Consider the following 23,598-nt stretch of genomic DNA (forward strand, 5'->3'; position numbering starts at 1 on the left):
TTTCACATTTAGTAGAAACCATATTCATTTGACAGTGAATTTGTTTTTAGATGAAGCTTACTGAATATGCTTTTAATCTCAAAACCAACTTTGTGAAAGTACTTTCTTGGTACTTTATGTTCTGCACATCTTTATATTTATCCTTCAGTTCTCATTTTCCTGGTCCTTGCTTTATTTTATCTGCCTCCATACCATTCTTCCATGAGTATCTGAGTCTTGTGACAGTTTATCCCTAAAAATTCCCCTTTGCTATGAAACTTTTATCAAAGACAAATATTTCAATAGTTATTAAAATTTATATTTTAATGCCTTTGTAATTGCTTGAATGAGGTGTGCTTCAGCATCATCTATAGCATCTCAGTTTACAGAGGATCTTCATAGGTGGATTTTCTCTTTCACCATTAACATTTCTTTGTGATATATCTGAGTGCTCTTATTACCCCGTCCTCCACCCCTCAATGATCTTGGTAAGAATTAGTGAGTACAGACATATTTGGTCTCTCTTCAAAATAGGCCCCAAATAATGGATACTTTATTACTTGGAACTGTTTAAAAAAAAAAACCATAACACAAGAGTTATATTGCTAAAAGAGTGACTGAGAAGAAATCCTAACTTTCACGATAGACATTAATTCTTTCGGAGATGAGGCCTTGATTTCTGTTTTCTTTCAACTTTTTTCTTAGAAAAGGCCTTTTAATGATCTGTTTTCATGAGGTATTTATAGATCTCTCTCTCTCTAATTCAGTGTCTACAAACTTCAGTGTGCTTCAGAATCACTTGGAGGGCTTGCTAAGCACAGATTGCTGGGACTGTACCCTCTTGAGTTTCTGATCATCAGCTGATTTGACATGGGGTCTGATCAGCTGCATTTTTTTTTTTTTTTTTTTTTTTTTTTTTTTTTTTTTTTTTCTTTACGCGGGCCTCTCACTGTTGTGGCCTCTCCCGTTGCAGAGCACAGGCTCTGGACGCGCAGGCTCAGCGGCCATGGCTCACGGGCCCAGCCGCTCCGCGGCATGTGGGATCTTCCCGGACCGGGGAACGAACCCGTGTCCCCTGCATCGGCAGGCGGACTCTCAACCACTGCGCCACCAGGGAAGCCCTGATCAGCTGCATTTTTAACCAACTCCCAGATGATGCTATGCTGCTGGTCCAGGCACCACAGTTTGAGAACCAGTGGTCTAAATCATAGTGTTTAGCTTTCTTTATGTACCCACATATTTCTCATTGTATAACCTAGACCACTTTGATTTGGGCATTCTACCACCTTCTAAGGTATAACATGTTTTCTTCAACATTATTCCCTTCTCAATTTTAAAAACAAAATTGGTAATATCACCATTTTTGTCATTCCCCCATGCCATCTTAAAGGTCTTTGCTTTACCCCCTCACACACACAATTCAGACTTTCCAAATAGTGCTGCATCTGTGACGGTGACGATGATGACAACAACAGCAGAAACAATGATAAAAACAGCTAACATTTATAGAGGAGTTATTCTGTTCTAGGTGCTGTTCTGAGCATTTTATTTGAATTAATCAGTGTAATCCTTAACAACTCCCCCATGGTGTAGCTGCTGTTATTAGCTCCAAGTAACTGATGAAGAAACTTAGGCACAGAAAAATTCTCACTGCTAGGAAAAAGTGGAAGAGATGGGATCTAACTTAGGCTTTCTGGTTTCAGGGCTCAGGCTCTTCATTCCTCTCTTATCCAGTCCCTCATTACTGTATTACCGTGTCTCTCTTATCCAGCCCCTCATTACTGTACAACCTGAATCTTTGAAATGACTAAACCCATATTCTTAACCAGTATGCATCCTCCTCTCAACTCTTCCAGATTCCCAAACTCAAGTCTCTTACAGCATAAGAATCATATTCCCATTGTTGGTAGTAGTTTCCTGTTGTCTCTCATATCATAAGAAAATACCTGGTTTGGTTTTAGAGTCCCCTACCCATCTCATTTCAACCACTTTTTAAAAAAACTATCTGGTAAACCCTTTTGACAAAGATTTCTTTTACCCATCTGATTAATCTTATATGCCATTTATTTTACAATAAAATATATTGGAATTCTAGGCTTCCAAATGAAATACTGTGTCCCATCTTCCATGTTGACCTGTTATGTTCTCCATCAAGTAGTGTTAAGACTATTGGACAATCTGTCATGCCTGTGATTGTACCTCCTCTGTGTGACTGACTTACAGGTAATACTAGTTTTCTGTAATTTGACTGAGAGTGACATTATTATCTACCTTATAGAATAATGAAAATTCATTATTAGACATGTACAGTGTCCCATGGATCACAGTTAAGAGGTGAAGGTAGAAAAACAGAATTAAATGTCCACTATGAGCTATAAAGGTAACAGTTGGGATTCCCTGAGAAGGGAAAAGAGAGAAGTCTGCATGGTGTTGAGTTTCACAGATCTCTAGGATCCTGATTTTCCCCCTTGACTCCATCTCATAATTCTTAATACGTTCTTCATACCTCCCTCAATTTCTCCTGCCATCTTTCAGTTTCTTTCTTACATATCTACCCTAAGTTGCTGATTTCTGTCTGTCTACTGGCCCCAAATTTCATTATAAAAATTGTTATTAAGATTTTTTAGATGTATAGAGTCCCTTGAACAGGGACCAGGGCTGTCTTTGTCAGAACTCAGCAGGTAAAATAATTATTCTACTGCCATGATAAAATAGAATAATAAAATTCTAGTAAAGGACTTAAGAGATTTAAGAATTAAATTATAATAATTTCTCCTATACAAAGCAATATTGGATAAATAAAATGTTTCATTATTTTCGAATTGGTGAGATTAGAGTGAAAGAGATTCTAATATTGGCTATGAGTAGCCTGCAGATTTGCATACAAATCATTTGAGATCTTCGTTTGTGATAGTGATTTTTAAAAATAGGCTCAAGTTTCACCTGTCATCAGAGGTGAGAGTTCTGCTATTCCAGAGCTTACTTTTGGCAGAGGACCATACTGTTAGCACCCTTAGCCTTTGTTGCCATGGAGACAGTAAGGCTTTAATTTGTTTTTTTTAACATACACTTAAAATATACATACATGCCTTAAGATTTAAAGTGTGGTTTAGTTGACTGCAGGTTTTGAGTATTGGCACATATCAAAAATATTTTCTATTTTTTAAAAACTTTATATTTTTGTTCTCCAAAGAAAATAGAGGAGAATTCTGGTCATTGTAATGACAAAGTTCTATATTACTTTTTACAGGGTCTTTTAGGAATAACTTAAAATCCCCCTGTGAATCAGTAATGGATGAGGATTTTGAAGAACATGTAGAAACTTTTGAAAAAAGTAATGTGATCTTAAGCACTCACATGTCTGGGACACCTATAGTTATGATATAATGTGTAATGCATACAAGTCAATTTCAGATTCAGCCGTTACTTTTGCACCAGTATTATGCTAAGCACTTTCACCCTATTACAGTTTATTTAATAGAACTCAGTTTAAAAGTACCAAAGCAGTCTTCATAATTATAACTTTTATTATATTTAACTGATTATTTAAAGGTATATCAATAATGTTCCTTAACTTTTCCCCCTAAAACCATTACATAAAATTTATATGAGCTTTTAATATGAAAACTTTCAATTCATGAATTATACTTTTTTCATTCATTCATTTCTTACAAGAATGAATGTTTTCCATGGCATGCAATATTACTGTTCCATAGACCTCATGATTATATTTGTAACTAAATCACATCTCTTTATCTTTAGCATCCAGTTGTAAACTGGCATGGCCTAGTTAATATTTTAGTCCACTAGCAGTTTTGACTTCTTACCTAACAGCTGAGCGGTTAGATAATTGATTTCCTTGTTAAGCTAAATATCAATAGATTAATCTTACTTAAGGTATTTATCACAACCCAGTATTATGTAATAGTTATTTCTAGATAAAGAAGACTTGATTGCAATTATTATAAACAAAATTTTAACACTTAGTCCTATACTTTACTCAGTCAATACCTGTATTTAACGGCAAAGGAAGACAAAATAAGAAAGCTCTTGCTTTATAAGGAGAGAGAAAATAGCTAAAGGTGATAGACAGTTACAACTTATGCTCATAGTTTCGATTATTAGATTTTAGCTTTTCCAGTTTGCAGTGACTTTTTAACAAGACCCATCTCCTCTATGTAGAATGCAGTTAATTTTTTTTTCTGGCACAAAAAAAATAGGGTAACCTGATCTGAGTCTGACAGAGTGTGTCGTTCATTTAAGTGCTTCCATCTGTTGCCTGCTGTTCCCCTTACTCATGACCCCTCTATGTTTCTCTTTCCTTTCTCTTTCCCTCTGTTTCTCTTTCCTTTTTCTTTCTTCCTTCCTTTCTATTTTCCTCTCTCTTTTTTTTTTTCTCTCGCTCTCTCTCTCTGTCTCTCTTTTTTGTCCTTAGCCCCTCTGAGGAAGGCAAAGTTTGTTGAGAGCCCACGAATTCCAGAATCCGAGCTTGGCTCACCAACCCTCACTTCAGCTCAGAAACTGGACGTGGATGCATACTGCCCTGGTAAGCATGCATGCAAAGTATCTGCTTTGAAAGAGGGAGGTTTGGATCAGGCCCATCAAGCAGAGCAGTGTTTTGCACGTATATTATTCATAAAAACATAGCTGCTACCTCTTTTGCAACTGTGATTGCATATTCTCCTCACTAGCACTGTTTTTACTGAACATCCTTTTTGATATAATTATGTAAGTATTGAAAACAGCTTCAAAGATAATTTTCAAAAGAATTAAAATAATTCAGTAGATACGTTTTCAGGGTGATTTTTGTGATCTGAGATACTTGAAATTTTGCTTTGGCCACGTGCAATCAGGAACGTTCAAGTGTGAATAAAAATGTTCATTCAACACTGGCCCTTTGCATGTGACCTTTTTTGCCTAATCCCTGTTGGTTTTCTGGACAGTTACAGAAAATAGTTGTGATGTTGGAAACATCATACTTGAATTAAAAAAGAAACATTATAGGTTCCTGATTTGGACTCCTGGATGCTCACTGTTAGAAATACCTCTTCTCATGAATGGCCTGTAAGCACATGTGGGAGTTCACTAAAACCCTTCTTGTGTGGGAGCAAACCTGAGACAGACTCATTATCAAGGCTTAGATTCTTCCAAACTTAGACGAGTTGCCTGGCAACATCCTTTACACTCACTCTACAGTGAGTCTGTAGAGCTGTGTCAGAAATGTTCACAGCTCTAGTTGAGTATACAGATCAGAGCTTCAGTAAAAAACTTTACAAGACTTGGTTTTAGGTCTTTTGTTAATTCCTGCTCATTAAAATTGCACAGTGGATGCAACTACTACATATTTACAGCATTACAGATCAGCAGAATAAGGTGATTTCTAGTTCTAGGGAAGTTATCAGTAGCTGTAATCTGAAATAGCAGGATACTATACCTCTGAAGCCAAATAAGACATGTTTTAAGAAAAGACAGTAGGCAAAAACTTGAGCCAAACCTAATCAGAGACATTTGATGCTATGAATCAGTTTTGAATATTGAAAGACCTCGGGGATTTCACTTGCAGGTTGCAGAAACTTGGGCTTCATCCACTGTTGTAAATGACTATTCAATTTAAATCAATCGCAGATATGTGTTAGGAATAGCTTTTCTATTTCTTTCTATTTCTTTCTATTTTCTTTTCTATTTCTATTTCTAAAAGGAGCAAAATTTTTTTCATGTTTTGAGGTACTGTCAATGGAATATTACGCTCTGCATTTCATTATGCAAATTTTAGTGTGATAAAGTAAAATAAATAAATGCACTAATTCTCTATTCCTGCATTGAGTTTTGGAAGAGAAACCCTATCAGGGGCCTTTTCTTTTCCAGATTTGCAAATCAGAATGATTGTAGGGAGACTAATCTTTCACTTCCTGATTGTCCATCTGACATCCTTAATCTAATCTAGCTTTTGTTATTGTCAAGAAGCAAGGTAGCTGCTGTTGGTTAAATTGCCAATGCTGAATCACTGTGAAAAATCTTGTCCGTGTTATTACTTACGTATATTTTCCACAAGCAGGAGGCTTTGCTGAATTGGAATTGAACCAAACTAAACCTCAGTTAAGATTTTCAGAAAACCGGGAAGAAACTAAAACATGTTGCCAAAATGTTAATTGCCATACACTGCAGTCTCTCCTTTTCTTATCTGAAATAGATTTAAGGCACAGAAACTTTTTAATGATTTGTTCTTTTATAGTAAAGTTATTAAGCTCTGTGGAAATAAGTTTCTACTGAGATAAGATTAGTGACTTGAGGGTTGAAGCTATTATCTTCTACATAGTACCAAAAATTAACAATAAACAAATGAATTTAGTAGACTCATAAAGCAAACAAATAATCCATCCTCTTTGAATTTCTCTTGCATAGGATATATTAACCAAATAATGATCATATTTTATTGTATACTCATGCATAATAGTGCAGTTAAAGCTAGTGATCTGATATCTTCCTGTCCACCTGCTTTATTCATTATCACATGCAGATTTAGGAAAATAGTATATCAGACAGAGGCAACAGTCCTAAGCTAAAGGTTAAATGAGCAATGGTTCTCAAATTTTAGCATGCTTCAAGAATTACCTGGAGGACTTGTTCAAATACAGATTGCAAGACCCACCCCCAGAATTTCTGACTCAGTAAGCCTGGGTGGGTTGAGAATTCACTTCTCTAACAAATTCTCAGTTAATGGTGAAGCTGCTGGTTGAGGTGCCACACTTGGAGAACCAACTGGGTTACAGGGCTGCTGGAGGCTGCTTACAAACCTATAGGGTTCATTCTGCTGTTGACTTCTGAGGAGTAATTGGGGATGTTTCCTTATTATCTTAACTTAAACCTTTTGGTACCTGTATTTTAGGTGGGAAGAATAAAGCTTTTGTGTCTGAGAAATTGACATATATTTTTCCTGATCTGTCTTTTTGTACATGGTATCTGTGTACCCATGACTAGTTTTCAGTGTTGTCCTACAAGAAAAAGGAAACTGTGGATCAAACCAGAGCAAGTTGTTGATATTTGGTCTGCAAAGTTTAGGGAAAGCTGCAATGGGATATGGCTGTTGATCCAGAATATTTGTCTAATAAACTGAAGGATTCAGTCTACATAGCATTAGATTCTAGAATACTTAATTTGTTTTACTCTTCCTCAAATCAGATTTGTTATATGCAGAAAACCTGAGGAAAAGTTACAAGTTAACAGTATGTTTTGGTTCTGCAGCTGAACCATGGAGATGATTGATGATGTTATATAACTGAACTACCAGAGTAGGCGAGGTCAAGTGAATTGTGTTTGATAATCGTCTTACAGTGGGGAAATTAAGGCCTAGAGAATTTAAGTGATTTGTGGAAGGTCACAAGCAGGATTTATTGTTGAACTCTTGAAGTGGACACAGTATAGTCCAGAAATACATTGTCCCTAATTCTATTGCTGTGTAAATTCTATAAGCACCCCTTGACTGACCCTTAAATTAAAAAGTAGAAAATTCAGTTTTTTCATATGAGACAGGGCTGTATTCTCTTTTTAGGGTAACCAACTGATATCAGTGATTTCAATAAAACAATTCCCAAAATAAAGGAACATGCTCACCCTACACTCTGACTTTTGTACCTACAGCATTAGTTATTAGCTGTGTGATTTTAGGCAAGTCACTTAACCTGTCTAAGCCTGTTTCCTCAGTTGTAAAAATGGAAATGGTAACCTTAGATTAATAAATCTAGAGCACTTAGCACAATGCTTGTTTTATAGTAAATGCTTATAAATGTTATCTAATTCTGTTATTATTATAGTGATGATCCTGAGGTGTATAAAACAAGATTTTAAAGTTTTTCTAAACAATCAGGAAAAACAAGGTGTAAAGGTTTAGGGTCATTTTTAATGAAATGTGTCTTATTGTGTTTCAATTATGATTTTCCCCTAACTAGTTCTGTGATCTTAAGCATGTCATATAACGTCTCTGTGCCTCAATTTCCTATCACAGCAACGTTACATATAACACGATGTTACTTATATAATTTAACAAACTAAGTATATATTTGTATGGATACATGAGTACACATTCAAAGGGGAAAATGTCCAGAAGAATACCCCAAACTAACATCGGTTGCCTGAAGAGGGAGAGAATTGGGATTGTTTGGGTGTCAGAGGAGAAAGTAGCATTGGTGAGATAATGATCACGTTAGCAGTGGTTGTATCTGGCTGGTGGGATTACAGATGATTTTACTTTTCTTTATTGGGCAATATATGTTAGTGAATGAGAGCTCTGGTTCTGAAATCAGATCTGAGTTTAATTCCTGACTCTGTTGCCTACTAGCTATGTGAATACATGTAACATTCATAGTCTTAAATTCCTTGTCTATAAGATTGTGATAAAAATAGGTCTTCTTTTATTTTTTACAATAAATCTATCTCGTAGAGTTGTTAAGATTAAGTAAAATAATGTATATGACAAGTGATTAGCTCAGGCAAAACAAACAAGAAGAGATATGTAGCACCCTTCCTGTTATTGTTCTTCATCATCATCATCATACTTTTCTTCATTTTCTAAAATTTCTGCAATGAATTTGTATTGAAATTTTTCAGTAATCAGGTGCTGCTAAAGGATAGCAACATTCCTTATGTCTTAGTTTTTTAAGTTTTTAGTTTGCATGTTATAACACATAATTTCAAGTGTAGAAATGACCCTTGATGCAGATGGCAGGCCATGTTGACAGTTTTATAGGACTTTTGACTACATGTGCAAGGTTAAGGGCCAAAGTCCAGACCAGTGTTCTGAAAATAGACAGGCTTTTATCCACAGCAGATACTTTCAGAGGAATTTGAGATTAATCTTTTTGTAATAGATTCTTTTAAATCTCTTTTAAAATGGCACTGTCCTTCAAAGGACAGTGTTATTTAAGGTGACAACAAAATTAAGATGTATTTGCAACTCAAGAATGGAAGAGAGTTTTATGATACTTATTTGAAAGTACATACTCATATTTATATAGTTTTTGAATTTGTAAAGGATTTTTCATTTGGATTTCTTATCAGCATGGTACTCTATAGCACAAGTACAAACCACTGTTGATAGATGAAATATTTTACATAAAGTGAGTAGTTCCTCAAATCCTCTTTTTCCAACTCCTGTATAGTCATGGTCATTCCACTTAGAAGAAAAGGACGATTTGTTCTCTCATTTTCTTCCTTCCATGTTATTCCTGAAAACATTATCAAATGTTATCTTTATCCTAAATAGTTAGGCATGCTTCTTTTATTTTTTTCTTTTGGCTATGAATTTTATACTTTAGACATAAAACCCTCTTATTTTTGATTGGTATATGGTTACCAGAAGCCTTTTTCTTGTAATTCACGTCTTCTGTTATGTTGTATTTGTATTCCTTAAGTCTACTATGTTGTAAACACAGTAAGTATACAGCAAGATTTTTAACCTGAATTAAAACAGGTGAGCTTTAGGGAGGCGGGTTCTAAACTCCTTAAAATTACATACAAACACCATTCTATATGCATATAGGTACTTCTTCCTATAACGGCTTCTCAAAATGGTCTGTAACACATATTTCCCCCACCCCCAAGAGAAAGGAAAAAAGAAATGCTGTTATAAAGGTTGACATGAAATGCAGGTTGTTAATGGTACAACTGTTAGAACAGCAACAACAAAAAGCACCTAAAAGTTGGATCGTGGACAGACTTGTAAATCGGATGAAGGGTATAAATGAACTTCAGTGCTGCCCCAATCGGGGTATGAAAGTCAGTATAGCAACTAGAGATAGGAAGCAGAGAGATAAACAGGAATAATTTCAGTATATTTTAAGTATGAGAGATACTGCCTGAAAACTGATTATGAACATAAACACACCAAAGAGCTAGAATATGAAAATAAATAGCTTTTCACCTGCACACTCCCTTATCCAGTAGTAAGTTCTTAACATGTTAGAAAGTTCTTTTCCATGGACAGGTGCTTTGTTGAATAGAACTTTTCACTTTGAACATTTTCAGTTGTTTTATTGATTCATATTTTATCATTATTTAAAAGGTTAACCATCTTTTAACTAACTTTTAGATTAACTTTTTTCAAGGTGTTTTGCATCACAAATTGTAAAGACTTGGGCTGTGAGTATGGTGCTTAGATCCATAATTTAGTTAGATATCCAAATGGACAGTTTTTTCATTAACTCTGAAAACCGTTTTAACTTTTGGTTTTTTGAGGCAGTAAAATGCACTAGTTTAGACAACAGACCCTGGAGCCAGACTGCCTGTGTTCAAATACTGACTCTACCACTTAGTGCTTGTGTGACCTTGGGCAAATTACTTAACCATAAGAATGATTACTTTCCTTATCTGTAAAATGGGGATTATAATATTACCTGTATCATAGGAATGCTATGAAGTTGTAATAAAATATGTAAAATAATAAGGACAACTATGTGGTCCATAGTTAGTGCTAGATAACTCTTAGCTACAATTTTTAAAGTGTTTCAGAGCCTTTACTATGCTTTATCTAAGAATGTTATGGGTAAGGTTATATCCTTTATATGAGCGCTTTGCAAAGAGGATACAATTACACGTATAACCTGTTGTCACTGGCCTGTTTTCATAAGCAGTCCATGTATAGACACTAAGTTTTGTGGGTTTTGGTTGTTTTTTTAGTGGAGGCAGCTTTTCATAATGGTAAATAGCCCTGGGGTCAAATGAGCTTGGTTAAGTTCTAATTATGCCACTTGCTAGCTGTATAACTTTTATTACTTAATCTTTCTAATTTTCTGATTCCTCATCTGTAAAATAACCCTACCCCATAGGGTGTGATGATTAAATAAGATAATACACATAATGTGCTTAGCACAATGTCTGGAACATAAGTTATTATGACTAACAACATCTCTCACATTTGTATATTATTATACATTTATTTCTAAAAAAAAAGTTTTGTGTTTTTCTTTTCCTAAACAGTATATACATTCCGGCAGCCCAATGTTCATGAAAAATTCAGTGGGAACAAGGAAGAGACAGAAAGCCATTCTTGACTTGTGTTTTTTGTTTTTGTTTTTGTTTTGTTTTGTTTTGTTTTTACGGTGGGCGGGCCTCTCACTGTTGTGGCCTCTCCCGTTGCGGAGCACAGGCTCCGGATGCGCAGGCTCAGCGGCCATGGCTCGCGGGTCCAGCCGCTCCGCGGCGGCATGTGGGAACTTCCCGGACCGGGGCACGAACCCATGTCCCCTGCATCGGCAGGCGGACTCTCAACCACTGCACCACCAGGGAAGCCCCTTGACTTGTGTTTTGATACCTAAGAAGCTAGAGATTTATGAATTTTGTATCTGATACCACCACTGCCATCCTTCATCTCTAAGTCACTTAAAATCCTCTTTGTCATTTTGTTTTTTCCTTATCTGGAAGTTATTCATTATAACATTTTTTAAAAACATCTTTATTGGGGTATAATTGCTTTACAGTGGTGTGTTAGTTTCTGTTTTATAACAAAGTGAATCAGTCATACATATACATATGTTCCCATATCTCCTCCCTCTTGCGTCTCCCTCCCTCCCACCCTCCCTATCCCACCCCTCCAGGCGGTCACAGAGCACCGAGCCGATATCCCTGTGCCATGCGGCTGCTTCCCACTAGCTATCTACCTTACGTTTGTTAGTGTGTATATGTCCATGACTCTCTCTCGCCCTGTCACATTTCACCCTTCCCCCTCCCCATATCCTCAAGTCCGTTCTCCAGTAGGTCTGTGTCTTTATTCCTGTCTTACCCCTAGGTTCTTCATGACATTATTTTTTTCTTCTTAAATTCCATATATATGTGTTAGCATACGGTATTTGTCTTTGTCTTTCTGACTTCACTCTCTATGACAGACTCTAGGTCTATCCACTTCATTACAAATAGCTCAATTTCATTTCTTTTTATGGCTGAGTAATATTCCATTGTATATATGTGCCACATCTTCTTTATCCATTCATCCAATGATGGGCACTTAGGTTGTTTCCATCTCTGGGCTATTGTAAATAGAGCTGCAATGAACATTTTGGTACATGACTCTTTTTGAATTATGGTTTTCTCAGGGTATATGCCCAGTAGTGGGATTGCTGGGTCATATGGTAGTTCTATTTGTAGTTTTTTAAGGAACCTCCATACTGTTCTCCATAGTGGCTGAACCAATGCACATTCCCACCAGCAGTGCAAGAGTGTTCCCTTTTCTCCACACCCTCTCCAGCATTTATTGTTTCTAGATTTTTTGATGATGGCCATTCTGACTGGTGTGAGATGATATCTCATTGTAGTTTTGATTTGCATTTCTCTAATGATTAATGATGTTGAGCATTCTTTCGTGTGTTTGTTGGCAGTCTGTATATCTTCTTTGGAGAAATGTCTATTTGGGTTTTCTGCCCATTTTTGGATTGGGTTGTTTGTTTTTTTGTTATTGAGCTGCATGAGCTGCTTGTAAATTTTGGAGATTAATCCATTGTCAGTTGTTTCATTTGCAAATATTTTCTCCCATTCTGAGGGTTGTCTTTTGGTCTTGTTTATGGTTTCCTTTGCTGTGCAAAACTTTTAAGTTTCATTAGGTCCCATTTGTTTATTTTTGTTTTTATTTCCATTACTCTAGGAGGTGGGTCAGAACGGATCTTGCTGTGATTTATGTCATAGAGTGTTCTGCCTATGTTTTCCTCTAAGAGTTTGATAGTTTCTGGCCTTACATTTAGGTCTTTAATCCATTTTGAGCTTATTTTTGTGTATGGTGTTAGGGAGTGATTCATTATAACATTTAAAGTTAGGGAATTCCCTGGCAGTGCGGTGGTTAGAACTCTGCGCTTTCACTGCCAAGGGCCTGGGTTCGATCCCTGGTTGGGAAACTAAGATCCCACAAGCCTTGTGGCCACCAAAAAAAAAAAAAAAAAAAAAAAAAAAAAAATATATATATATATATATATATATATATATAAGATATGGGAAGTGTTGGTTATATTCTGTTTATCATTATTGAGTACCCTTGTGAATATAGGTCCTTGTATTGGTTATCTATTGCTATATAACCAATTACCATAAAACTTGGTAGCTTAAAACAGCAACATTTACTGTCTGACAGTTTCTGTGGGTCAGGAATGTAGATGCTACTTAGCTGCATTCTGTGGGTCAAGGTCTCTCACAGGCTGCAATCAAGATGCAGCCTGGGGAGTTCCCTGGCGGTCCAGTGGTTAGGACTCTGCACTTTCACTGCCAAGGGCCCAGGTTCAATCCCTGGTCAGGGAACTAAGATCCTGCAAGCTGCAAGGAGCAGCAAAAAAAAAAAAAAAATGACAGCCTGGGCTGTAGTCATCTCAGGGCTCAACTGGAAAAGGCTCCCCTTTCAGGTTTATGCACATGGTTGTTGGAAGGATTCAGTTCCTATGGGCTGTTGAACTGAGGGCCTCAGTTCCTTGCTGGCCTTTACCAGAGGACACCCTCAGTTCCTCACCATGTGGGCTTCTCCACAGGGCACCTCACACATGACAACTTGCTTCATGAGAGCAAGCAAGCAAGAGGCAGAGAGTGCAAGCAATATGAGAGTAACAGTTTTTTATAACTTAGTCTCAAAAGTGACATCCTGTCACTTCTTGCTGTATTCTTTTCATGAGAAGCAAGTCACCAGGTCCAACCCACACTCAAAGGAGTAAATTGAAATTTTAAAGAAAGTTGTTTAAATGAAGCAATGAGTTTTCCTTGCTTTTTCTACGTATTTGATATGTACCTTTCTGTGTTCTGGAAGCATGAATCCTTCTCATCCTTGTCTTCCAATAGAAGAGTTGCATAGTATTCCTGGTATCCTACCCTTTTATATTCAGAATTCCCCTGCTGCCCTTCTAATAACTGTCTGTAGTTCTTTCTTCTTGCCTAACCTATACTGTTATGGTCCAGTGAAATACTTGTTCCTAGAATGGTGTTTTTCTCTTTAAGTCTGGGTAACTACATCATGTTATTTTAACGTGCAGGTTCTAGAATAAATTCCAGATTTGGAAGCCAACAGAGAATACATTTGCCATTTAGACAAAGGTGACTTTTGAGGATAATACTTTTCTTACTGTGAGCAATATATAAATGCCTTTCTTTCCACATACATTGTACGATGGGTAAGGAAATCCAGGTCAGTAGGGGAATAATATGGAAATACTGTATTACACAAGTAACACATTTTTACCATATTTTGTATCTCAAACATATGTCTGTTCAAAGCAGTTGTTAGAAACCTCAGTTTAAAATCCAAAGGAACATTCAATGATAAACGTCAGTCTTACAGATTTCAGTGAAGCGTTTAAGGTTCTTGAGCTTGTCATATACTGCTTTTCATTTCAGCCAAATAGTCCTCATCATACATTGACGTGCACGTAGTACTTCTTGTACATTGGGGGCAATTATGTAGGCAAGGAAACTAGTGTAAGTTTTGCCAAGCAATGAGTACTTTCTATCTCTAGGTGTCCTGCCTCTACAGTGATTCCCACTTCCAATGGGAGAGAATCAGAATAGTGGGATGTTGTAATGGAAGATTATAAGCATTTAAAAGCCTGTTCTCTTAGCTAAGTGCTAAAGTAATGAATTTTTTAAAATGCAAAGAGTCCCTAATCTTATAAAAATTTTATTCCTAAATAGCACAAGGGAGAACCACAGTGTGTGTGTGTGTGTGTGTGTGTGTGTGTGTGTGTGTGTGTGTAGGACTTTTTTCCCCCATTTATTTGTGTATGTCTAAGTTATTAATAAAAAGTATAGGGGCTTCCCTGGTGGCGCAGTGGTTAAGAATCCACCTGCCAATGCAGCGGACACAGGTTCGAGCCCTGGTCCGGGAAGATCCCACATGCCGTGGAGCAACTAAGCCCGCGTGCCACAACTACTGAGCCTGCGCTCTAGAGCCTGCGAGCCACAACTACTAAGCCCATATGCCACAACTACTGAAGCCTGTGCACCTAGAGCCCATGCTCTGCAACAAAGAGAAGCCACCGCAATGAGAAGCCTGCGCACCACAACGAAGAGTAGCACCTGCTCACCGCATCTAGAGAAAGCCCGCACACAGCAGTGAAGACCCAACACAGCCATAAATAATTAATTAAAAAAAAAAGTATAAGGTTATTAGGAGATAAATTTACTTTTTAGGGAGCATTTTTTTCCTTTTCCAGCTTTATTGAGATATAACTGACATATAACATTGGGTAAGTTCATTGTGTACAACACTATCATTTTATATATATATGGATTACTGATGAAGTTTATGGACAGCCTCTCCAGAAAATTGCACCCACGTGCAAAATTTTGCATATTGTCTGAGTTTTGAAGAAATTAATAAAACATTTAGGTTTGTTTGCCCTGTGTAATAGTTTTATCTGAAAACTAGTCTAAGCAAACCAAAATTAATAAGAATCAGACTAGAGTCTTCTAAGGAAGTTACGTTATTGCTAACTTTCATTCCATACCCTAAAGCTAGGTATCTAAATAATGCAACTGTAGAGATTCCATAGAAGTTGGTTCTTTAACTTAGGCTCTAGGTGAGTTAATTTAAAGAAGGCAGTTATTTAGGAAGGAAGTAGGGGAAAGGAAGGGTAAGTAGGAGAAATTCATACACTTCTGTTTTAAGGAGATGGGGTCCTGTGATTAAAGGTTCCTTAGATTTCTCTGCACCTGCCCCAACTAAGGCACTTTTTTTCCCTCAGTTGAGGATTGACAGTGACCTGTGTCACTGGTACCCTGACATGGATCTAGTTTTCCCATCTACATCCAGGGACCATTCTTCCCTATTTTCTGCCCTCCTGAGCCTCCATATTGAGAGGTGGCTCTCACTTAGAACTATGGAAAACATCTTAGACCAAGACCACCATCTTAACCTCCAACTTATATTTAATTTTAAAACAGTAGTCACATTTTTTGAGATAAGGTATTCAAAAACTGTTTAGCAAGCACATTGAAAAGAAATAGAGTGCCTTCAGCCTGGCTGTATATTCTGCAGCTCAACATACACTTTATCATTCCTGCTACCATCACCCCTAGCCATGCCAGATATATTAAAACTTCTTATATCCTGAAGGTATTTGAGTTTGCAACCTCTGCTGTGGGTTACAGGAAGTCATTACTTTTTTTAGAAGGTGACAAAGAAGAACTGGAAGATGAAAGAATGAAAATTTCCCTTACTCTCTCCCTATTAAAACATGCAATTTCAGGAGATTCATAGACTTTCAAAAGTGTATCATAGGATCTCACATCAAGAGTTCTTGATTTAGATCATTCATTAGCTGACATAAGCTACTATTTAGAATATCATTTGTTATTAGCTACTATGGTGTAGCTCTGCTAGGAGGAAGCATTATGCATGATTAAACAATTGAAATGTAATGTTACTTAAAAAAGAGAAGAACTAAAGGAGAATTTCCTCAACCAATAACCTCTGGTGGTGTTAGGGAAATATTCACCTTTTCCAACACAGTGTTCATCAAATGACTCTTATTCTTGTAACTCTCCCACTGCTCTCTCCTTCCTCCATCTCCACCACTCATCTTCCCACAGACTCTAGCTCTTTTCTACCACATTTTTACAATCTTATATTAAGAATAATCTTAAAAGATTGACTGTACTACTCTAACCCTATGACCTTTACCGTTATTTCTTTTGCCTATTATTCTGCTAATTCTCTTGCCTTTTCATACTCCTAATTATTTTTGTGTGCTGGATTTAATATTTGAAAATATGTGTAGAAATAATCTGAAAGTAGGATGATTTCTTTTTTTTCCAGAGAGGGTTTTCATTTGCTTCTGCCACCTGTGACCAGTTCAATCCAAGTTCAGGGTGTGAAGTTTTCCAAGCCAATGAAATGACACAAATCAGTACTGCAGGACCTAGTTTACTTCTGGTTCATCTTTACCCATAGGTTGTAGCTCTTAAGGGTCTCAGCCTAAAGTATGGGGTGTTCTACTAGATCTCCCACTCCTGGAAGATCCTAGACTCCATTTTTGTTCCCCTGACCTTGTGAGACAGTTAAACACACAGCTCAGCTGCTCAGTCATTTCTTCCCTGTTAAGAAATGCCCCCAGTGCTAAAGTGGCTCTCCGTGCTGGGCAAGATCTCCATTTCTGATTTCCGTCTTCTCCCTGTTCTTATAATGATGACTTAGCACCATCTTGTTGGATCTTTAATGCTTTCCAAAAGATTTTTAAAATATATTTTGTCCAGTTTTTAATAATTGTCATCAGCTGGAAGGTTTCCAATTACTAAAAGGTCCCTATCATCATTATTTCCTTTGGGGGAAAAAAATTCTAGCATTTGTATTTGTAGATCATGTATACATCTGAAGGTATGTATACATTTTTTTTTTTTTTTTTTTTTTTAAATTTAATTTATTTATTTTTGGCAGTGTTGGGTCTTCGTTTCTGTGCAAGGGCTTTCTCCAATTGCGGCGAGCGGGGGCCACTCTTCATCGCGGTGCGCGGGCCGCTCACTGTCATGGCCTCTCCCGTTGTGGAGCACAGGCTCCAGACGCGCAGGCTCAGTAGTTGTGGCTCACGGGCCCAGTTGCTCCGCGGCATGTGGGATCCTCCCAGACCAGGGCTCAAACCCGTGTCCCCTGCATTGGCAGGCAGACTCTCAACCACTGCGCCACCAGGGAAGCCCGGTATGTATACATTTTTATTTTTCTGTTCTGTGCTCCCCATGAAGCTACATGGGAACAGACTGTATGCTAAAACAGTCTTAGAACACTACCTCTTTGGACAAACCAGTCCCCATAAATTCTGGGAGCTATCTACTAAGAAATTGAACTGATAGTATTAGCCGGTTGATTAAATATCAATATAAAGAACTTCTCTTTTCAAACGGGCCTTTAAAAAATTATTTATTTTAATTAATTTATTTATGTTTGGCTGCGTTGAGTCTTCATTGCTGCACATGGGCTTTCTCTAGTTGCTGCGAGCAGGGGCTACTCTTCATTGCAATGTGCGGGCTTCTCATTGCAGTGGCTTCTCTTGTTGCGGAGCACGGGCTCTAGGCACGTGGGCTTCAGCAGTTGTGGCACGTGGGCTCAGTAGTTGTGGCTCATGGACTCTAGAGCTCAGGCTCAGTAGTTGTGGCTCACGGGTTTAGTTGCTCCACAGCATGCGGGATCTTCCCGGACCAGGGCTCGAATCCATGTCCCCTACATTGGCATGTGGATTCTTAACCACTGTGCCACCAGGGAAGCCCTGAAACAGGTTCTCAGAGTTGGTTCATGGTCCATCTCTTTGAGCAATTTGTCTCCTGTTTGGACTTGGAACTTAATCTCAAAGAAATTAGTATTTTGCATCAAAATTTTGGCAAGTTTTGCCAAGTGTGATTATGATATTACCCATGATACTGAATTGTTGAAAAACTTGCCTTTCTGTGCCTGATGTCTTTCTGGTATTATTTGACCTATTACTATTAGATTGGGGAGGAAAATGTCTGTTTCATCCAGTCACAAATCCCAAATGTATTTCATAGATTACTGAGGTAAGTTAAACATAATTATGTTTTCAGCTTTCATCTTACCTTCTACAATAGCCGTAATAGTTAAATTATAATTGTGAGTGGATGAAGCTGATGTTTATATTGCTGCCAGAAAAAAAATTTTAAATAGGGAATAGGAGTCATCATGCAAAATGATTGGAGAGTTTCTTTAGCGTTTGAAGAGGATCATGAGACACAAGCTTACTACAGTCTGGCTTTCTATTGCTTGGCTCTGTTGCAAACCAATTTTAGAAGGGATGTTCTAATCTGCTGGTTAATGTTTCATTAAAACATTGAATATCAAAAGCCATGTAATATATTTTTTGTATTTACCACAAAATTCCTAGTGCATATATTAAAGACTCAATTTTCTGTTAATCTGTGTAAATCATCTTTGATACTATAGAACAGAATGCTACCCTTAAAATGTAAAGGTATTTGTTTCATATAAATAATTTTTCTGTTTATAAGTTGTTGTTTTTTTTTGCGGTATGCGGGCCTCTCACTGTTGTGGCCTCTCCTGTTGCGGGGCACAGGCTCCAGATGCGCGGGCTCAGCGGCCATGGCTCACAGGCCTAGCCGCTCTGCGGCATGTGGGATCTTCCCAGACCGGGGCACAAACCCGTGTCCCCTGCATGGGCAGGCGGACTCTCAACCACTGCGCCTCCAGGGAAGCCCTGTTTATAAGTCTTAAAGTGAAAGAACTCTGGTTAGAATTCATTTGTATACAAGTAAAACTTCCATTACAGTCAAGGGCATAAAATATGGATGCTATTTTCTGGTACCTTACCAGAGCAATGATGCTTATTTTCTTAGTTAAAGTTTATTCTATGCAATGAATTCTCTAGTACAACAAATGCCTTATCTGGTCCCTAATCAAGTGACATTTTTTATAATGACCCAGATTATATGCTCTCTGCCTTAGAGAGAAGAAAGAATTAAACTATAAGTGAATCATCACAGCATTTCTCTAATGAAAGCTTTTGAATAACAGTTATCCCTAAATCATTTCTTCTTAAATATTCAAACAAGAAGAAAAGAAGGAAAAAAAAACACACTAAAATGACCAAAAACACTCATCTGGACAATTTACACATTTTCTCCTTTATGCTTACCACTGTATCCACAGTGCCTAGTGCAGTGACTGACTAACACATAGTAGGTGTTCATTCAGTGTGTGTTGAATGAATGAAATGAACCTAAAAAGTCAGAGGAAGGCAAAATGAAAAAAAATTTAGTATGTTATAAATATGTGTAAATTACATGGTTTCTCTCTACTTAGGAATATGTCTTTTTCTAATTTACTACAGAGGGGCCTGTGTGAACAACTGGAACCATGATTTCTTAATCTGTGCTTATCATGTAATTTCACTATGGCGTTGAGAAAGGGGAGGTAGTATTTCTTTCAGTGGTTTTTTTTATTTGTGGTATCTCATTTGCTTTAAATTCCTAAACTCTCTCCTTCCATTGATAGAAGTCTACCTACAAGGCCAATGTGACTGGCATATGGGAAGGGGCTTAAAGCTTCACTAGATAAGAATTCGGCCATGGCAGCCAACTGAGATCAGTCAGCTACGAGTGAATTGTAATAAATGTAATTAGAGAACATAATCAATGAGTATAAAAAAAGGAATGAGGATTTCAGGAAAATATCTGCCAGCCAAATGTGACACATTTATCCTCAAAGGTCAGGAAAAAGAAAATAAATACATGAATAAGCTTAACACTATCCTTTGAGAAACTGAATGTATATAACAATGACCAGACCATGTATAAAAATAGAGTTCTGACACCCAATTTGCAGCAGATAGCCTAGGAACCCAACTTACTATCTACAAGTCAGACTTGTAGGAAGTAAGACTACTATCTCTAATAACCAGTCCAGGAAGCCAAAAGTAACTCCTGTAACTATTGGAACTAAATGACCAGGGCTTGAATTTTAACTGACAGCTTCCCTAGTATTTGCCATCACTTCCAACTTAGGAGTAACCAGAGAAGGCTAAATACACACACCTAGCCAGTCATGTAGGATGCTTGTAGTTAGCCCACCTTCAGCTCTTCTGTGCCAGGTGCCTCCGATCCGGGCATAACCTGAAGCCTCTCCTTTTTTTCCCACTATAAAGCTTTTCAACTCCTCTGCCTGCCTTTAAGTCTCCTCCAGGTGCAAGTGATAGTAGCTGATTCCCTTGCTATAGCAAGCTCTGAATAAATAGCCTTTCCTTGTTCTTATTTGGGTGGTCTTCATTTATTTCCATACCTTTTTTTCACATAACATCATTCCCAGTGACAAAGGCAGATCTTGACATGACTTTGGAATCTATTAATGCCTTGGTGGTGTATCACTTTCCACATTAACTGATTTTGATTTAGTCATCTCATGGCACTGAAGCTATGCTGTGTGAGGTAGCGCTTTTTTAGTATACCAGTATTACAGCTCTTGTCAGACTTCTAAATTAGAATTAACTTACTCTTTCGGTTCTGTACAGTACCCCTAGTTTTACAGCTCTTTTATTAGCCTCATTTTCTTACACCCTTACACCACCTCCATTCCCCTTACCTTTATCCCCAGCTGGAAGAACTCAGAACCAGGTTCCTGCAGTTAAGTTCAAAGGTATTGGAAGTGGCATCTCGTCTTCCACCCCAAATTGTTTCCCCTAGGAACACTAAAAAAAGTTTCCATATATGTCAGTATTTATGGACTTGCCCGAGGAATTTAGAATATAGTCTGTGACTATCTTCCTTTCCTGTTTAAGAATCCTAATGCCAGAACTAGGTAATACCCGAGTGCCTCATCATTGTTTCTCCCAAATTCGGTGTAAAGCAAGCCTCTGATAAACTGCCTTGATATGTCAGTGTTCTATGTGGACATGGAGATTCCCACCCCAACTCTAACTACCTTTATATTATATAAATATGTTTATATACTAGCAGAGCAATACACAAACACAGACTAATACTTGCAAGATACATTTCCAATAACATTTATATAAATGCATTTATGTAAGTATAAAAGAAGGACAGTGAGGTCAGTATATAAAAATCAGGAGTGTTTCTATATTCTAGCAAAGAACAATTGGAAAATTAAATCTAAAAACATCATTTACAATAACATCCAAAATCATGAAATATTTAGGGATAAATTTAACAAAACATGTACACTAAAAGTTATAAATAAAACAGTGCTGAGATAAAGATCCAAATAACTGAAGATATCATTTATGGATTAGAAGATTCAGTATTGCTAAAGTAGCAATTTTGATTTACTACAATCCCGAGAAAAAACATGTTTGTAGAAATTTATAAGATTTACATGATTATAAATTTAGAAATTTACATGATTTTAAAATTTTTATAGGAATGCAAATGACCTAGAGTGGCCCCAGTGCTTTTTCAAAAGAACAGCAAAGTTAAAGGACTTCCATTATTCTTCAATAAAGGTGTCAGGGAAATTCAGTGGAGAAGTGAACATCAATCCTTACATCATACCGTGCACAAAAGTTAACTTAAAGTACCATAGACCTAAATGTAAGAGCTAGGAGCAAATCTTTGCAATTTTAAGGTAGGCAAAGTTTTCTTGGATAGGACAAAAGAAGTGTGAGCTATAAAAGAAAAAATTTAAAAGTTGGGCTTTATCTAAATTTAAAACTTTTGTTCTTCAAAAGAGACTTTTGAGAAAAGGAAAAGGCAAGCCATAGAACAGGAAAAATATTAGCATACATATGTCTGACAGATTTGTATCCAATATAAAGAACTCTTACAAATATTAAGAAGAGAACCTAATTTTTTTAAGTACAGAAGATTTGGAGAAACATTCACAAATGAAGATATAAGAATGGCCAGTAAATACATGAAGAGGTGTTCAATATCTTTAGTCATCAGAGAAATGCAAAGTGAAACCATGAGATACCTCTGTGCACCCATTGGTATGGCTAAAATCAAAATGGCTCACAATACGAAGCGTTAGCGAGGATATGGAGCAACTAGAACTCTTACACACTACTTGAGAGTGTAAACTGAACAATCTCTTTGGAAACCGGCAATTTCTTACAAAGTTAAATGTTTAAACTTTATAACCCAGCCATTACACAACTTTGTATTTGTCCAAGAGAAGTTAAAATATATATCCACGCAAAGACTTTTATAAGAATATTCGTAGTTTCTTCATATAAAAAAGCCAAAAAACTATTGTATATGAAACAACCCAGTGTTCATCAGCAGGAAGAAAAGAAAGGTGGTATAGCCATACGAAGGAATACTACTCAGCTATAAAAAGAAACAAACTGTTGAAACATGAATAGATTTCAAAAACCGAACCAAAGAAGCCAGACAAAAGAGAAAATACACTATTTAATTCCAGTTATATAAAATTATAGAAGATATAAACTAAGATAACAGAAAGCAGTGGTTTCTGTTTCTGATAATAGAAAACGTGGTTGCCTGTGGCTAGGGTTTGAGAGAGGGTTTGACTTCAAAGGGACCTAAGGAAACTTCTGGGGATGATAGAAATGTTCTGTATCTCAATTTTGGTGGTAGTTTCACAGATGTATATATCTGTCAAAATTCATTGAATTGCACACTTTATTGGAATATAATTTATTGTATGTAAATTACATCTTTAAAAAGACAAGATCAATAGGTGAGTAAGAAATAGAATAGAATCCTGGAATAAGATGACAGCTAGAAGTGAGTGGGTATGAAGGTGAGTGGTTGAGAATGAGAGAATGGTTATACTGAACAGAAAATACATGGTAAGAGAAATCACCAGGGTTTCATTTTGGTCTACTAATAAGTTATGGTTGCATTTGAATCAAATTAAGTACCTAAAAAGTAAATGCTCATAATAATGCTGTGTAACAAACCACCCTAAAATTTAGAGCAACCAAAAAATAAGCAGTTTTTTTTAGTCATGGATTTGCAAGTGTGGGTTGGGATGGCTCTGTCTCAGGCTGCAGGTTGGCTGAGCAGCTCTGGGGTTCAAGTTGGGCTCAGGCCTGTGGGTGTTCATTTTGGGGCCCAGGATGAAGGGGCATCCACTGGAGAGAAGCTCTTTCTCCTGGCGGATCACCAGAGCACAAGAACACAAGCCCAACTGCTCAGGTACATTTCAAGCCTCTGCTCATAACA

At 37.1% G+C, this 23,598-nt stretch overlaps 1 protein-coding gene across 7 annotated transcripts in view; it reads left to right on the top strand.

The window, feature by feature from the left end:
• The window catches only part of TANC2 (tetratricopeptide repeat, ankyrin repeat and coiled-coil containing 2), a 364,111-nt gene that overhangs the window by 169,663 nt on the left and 170,850 nt on the right, over nt 1-23,598 (top strand). The window contains exon 5 of one of the 7 annotated variants that reach the window (XM_032616891.1): nt 4,415-4,525. The exons of the other annotated variants lie outside the window; for them this stretch is intronic. Coding sequence (XP_032472782.1) covers nt 4,415-4,525 — 111 coding nt within the window. The remainder of the gene's footprint in view (nt 1-4,414; nt 4,526-23,598) is intronic. 7 annotated transcript variants of the gene reach the window in all.

Source organism: Phocoena sinus, chromosome 20 (genome assembly GCF_008692025.1).
Source record: "Phocoena sinus isolate mPhoSin1 chromosome 20, mPhoSin1.pri, whole genome shotgun sequence".
Lineage (NCBI taxonomy): Eukaryota > Metazoa > Chordata > Mammalia > Artiodactyla > Phocoenidae > Phocoena > Phocoena sinus.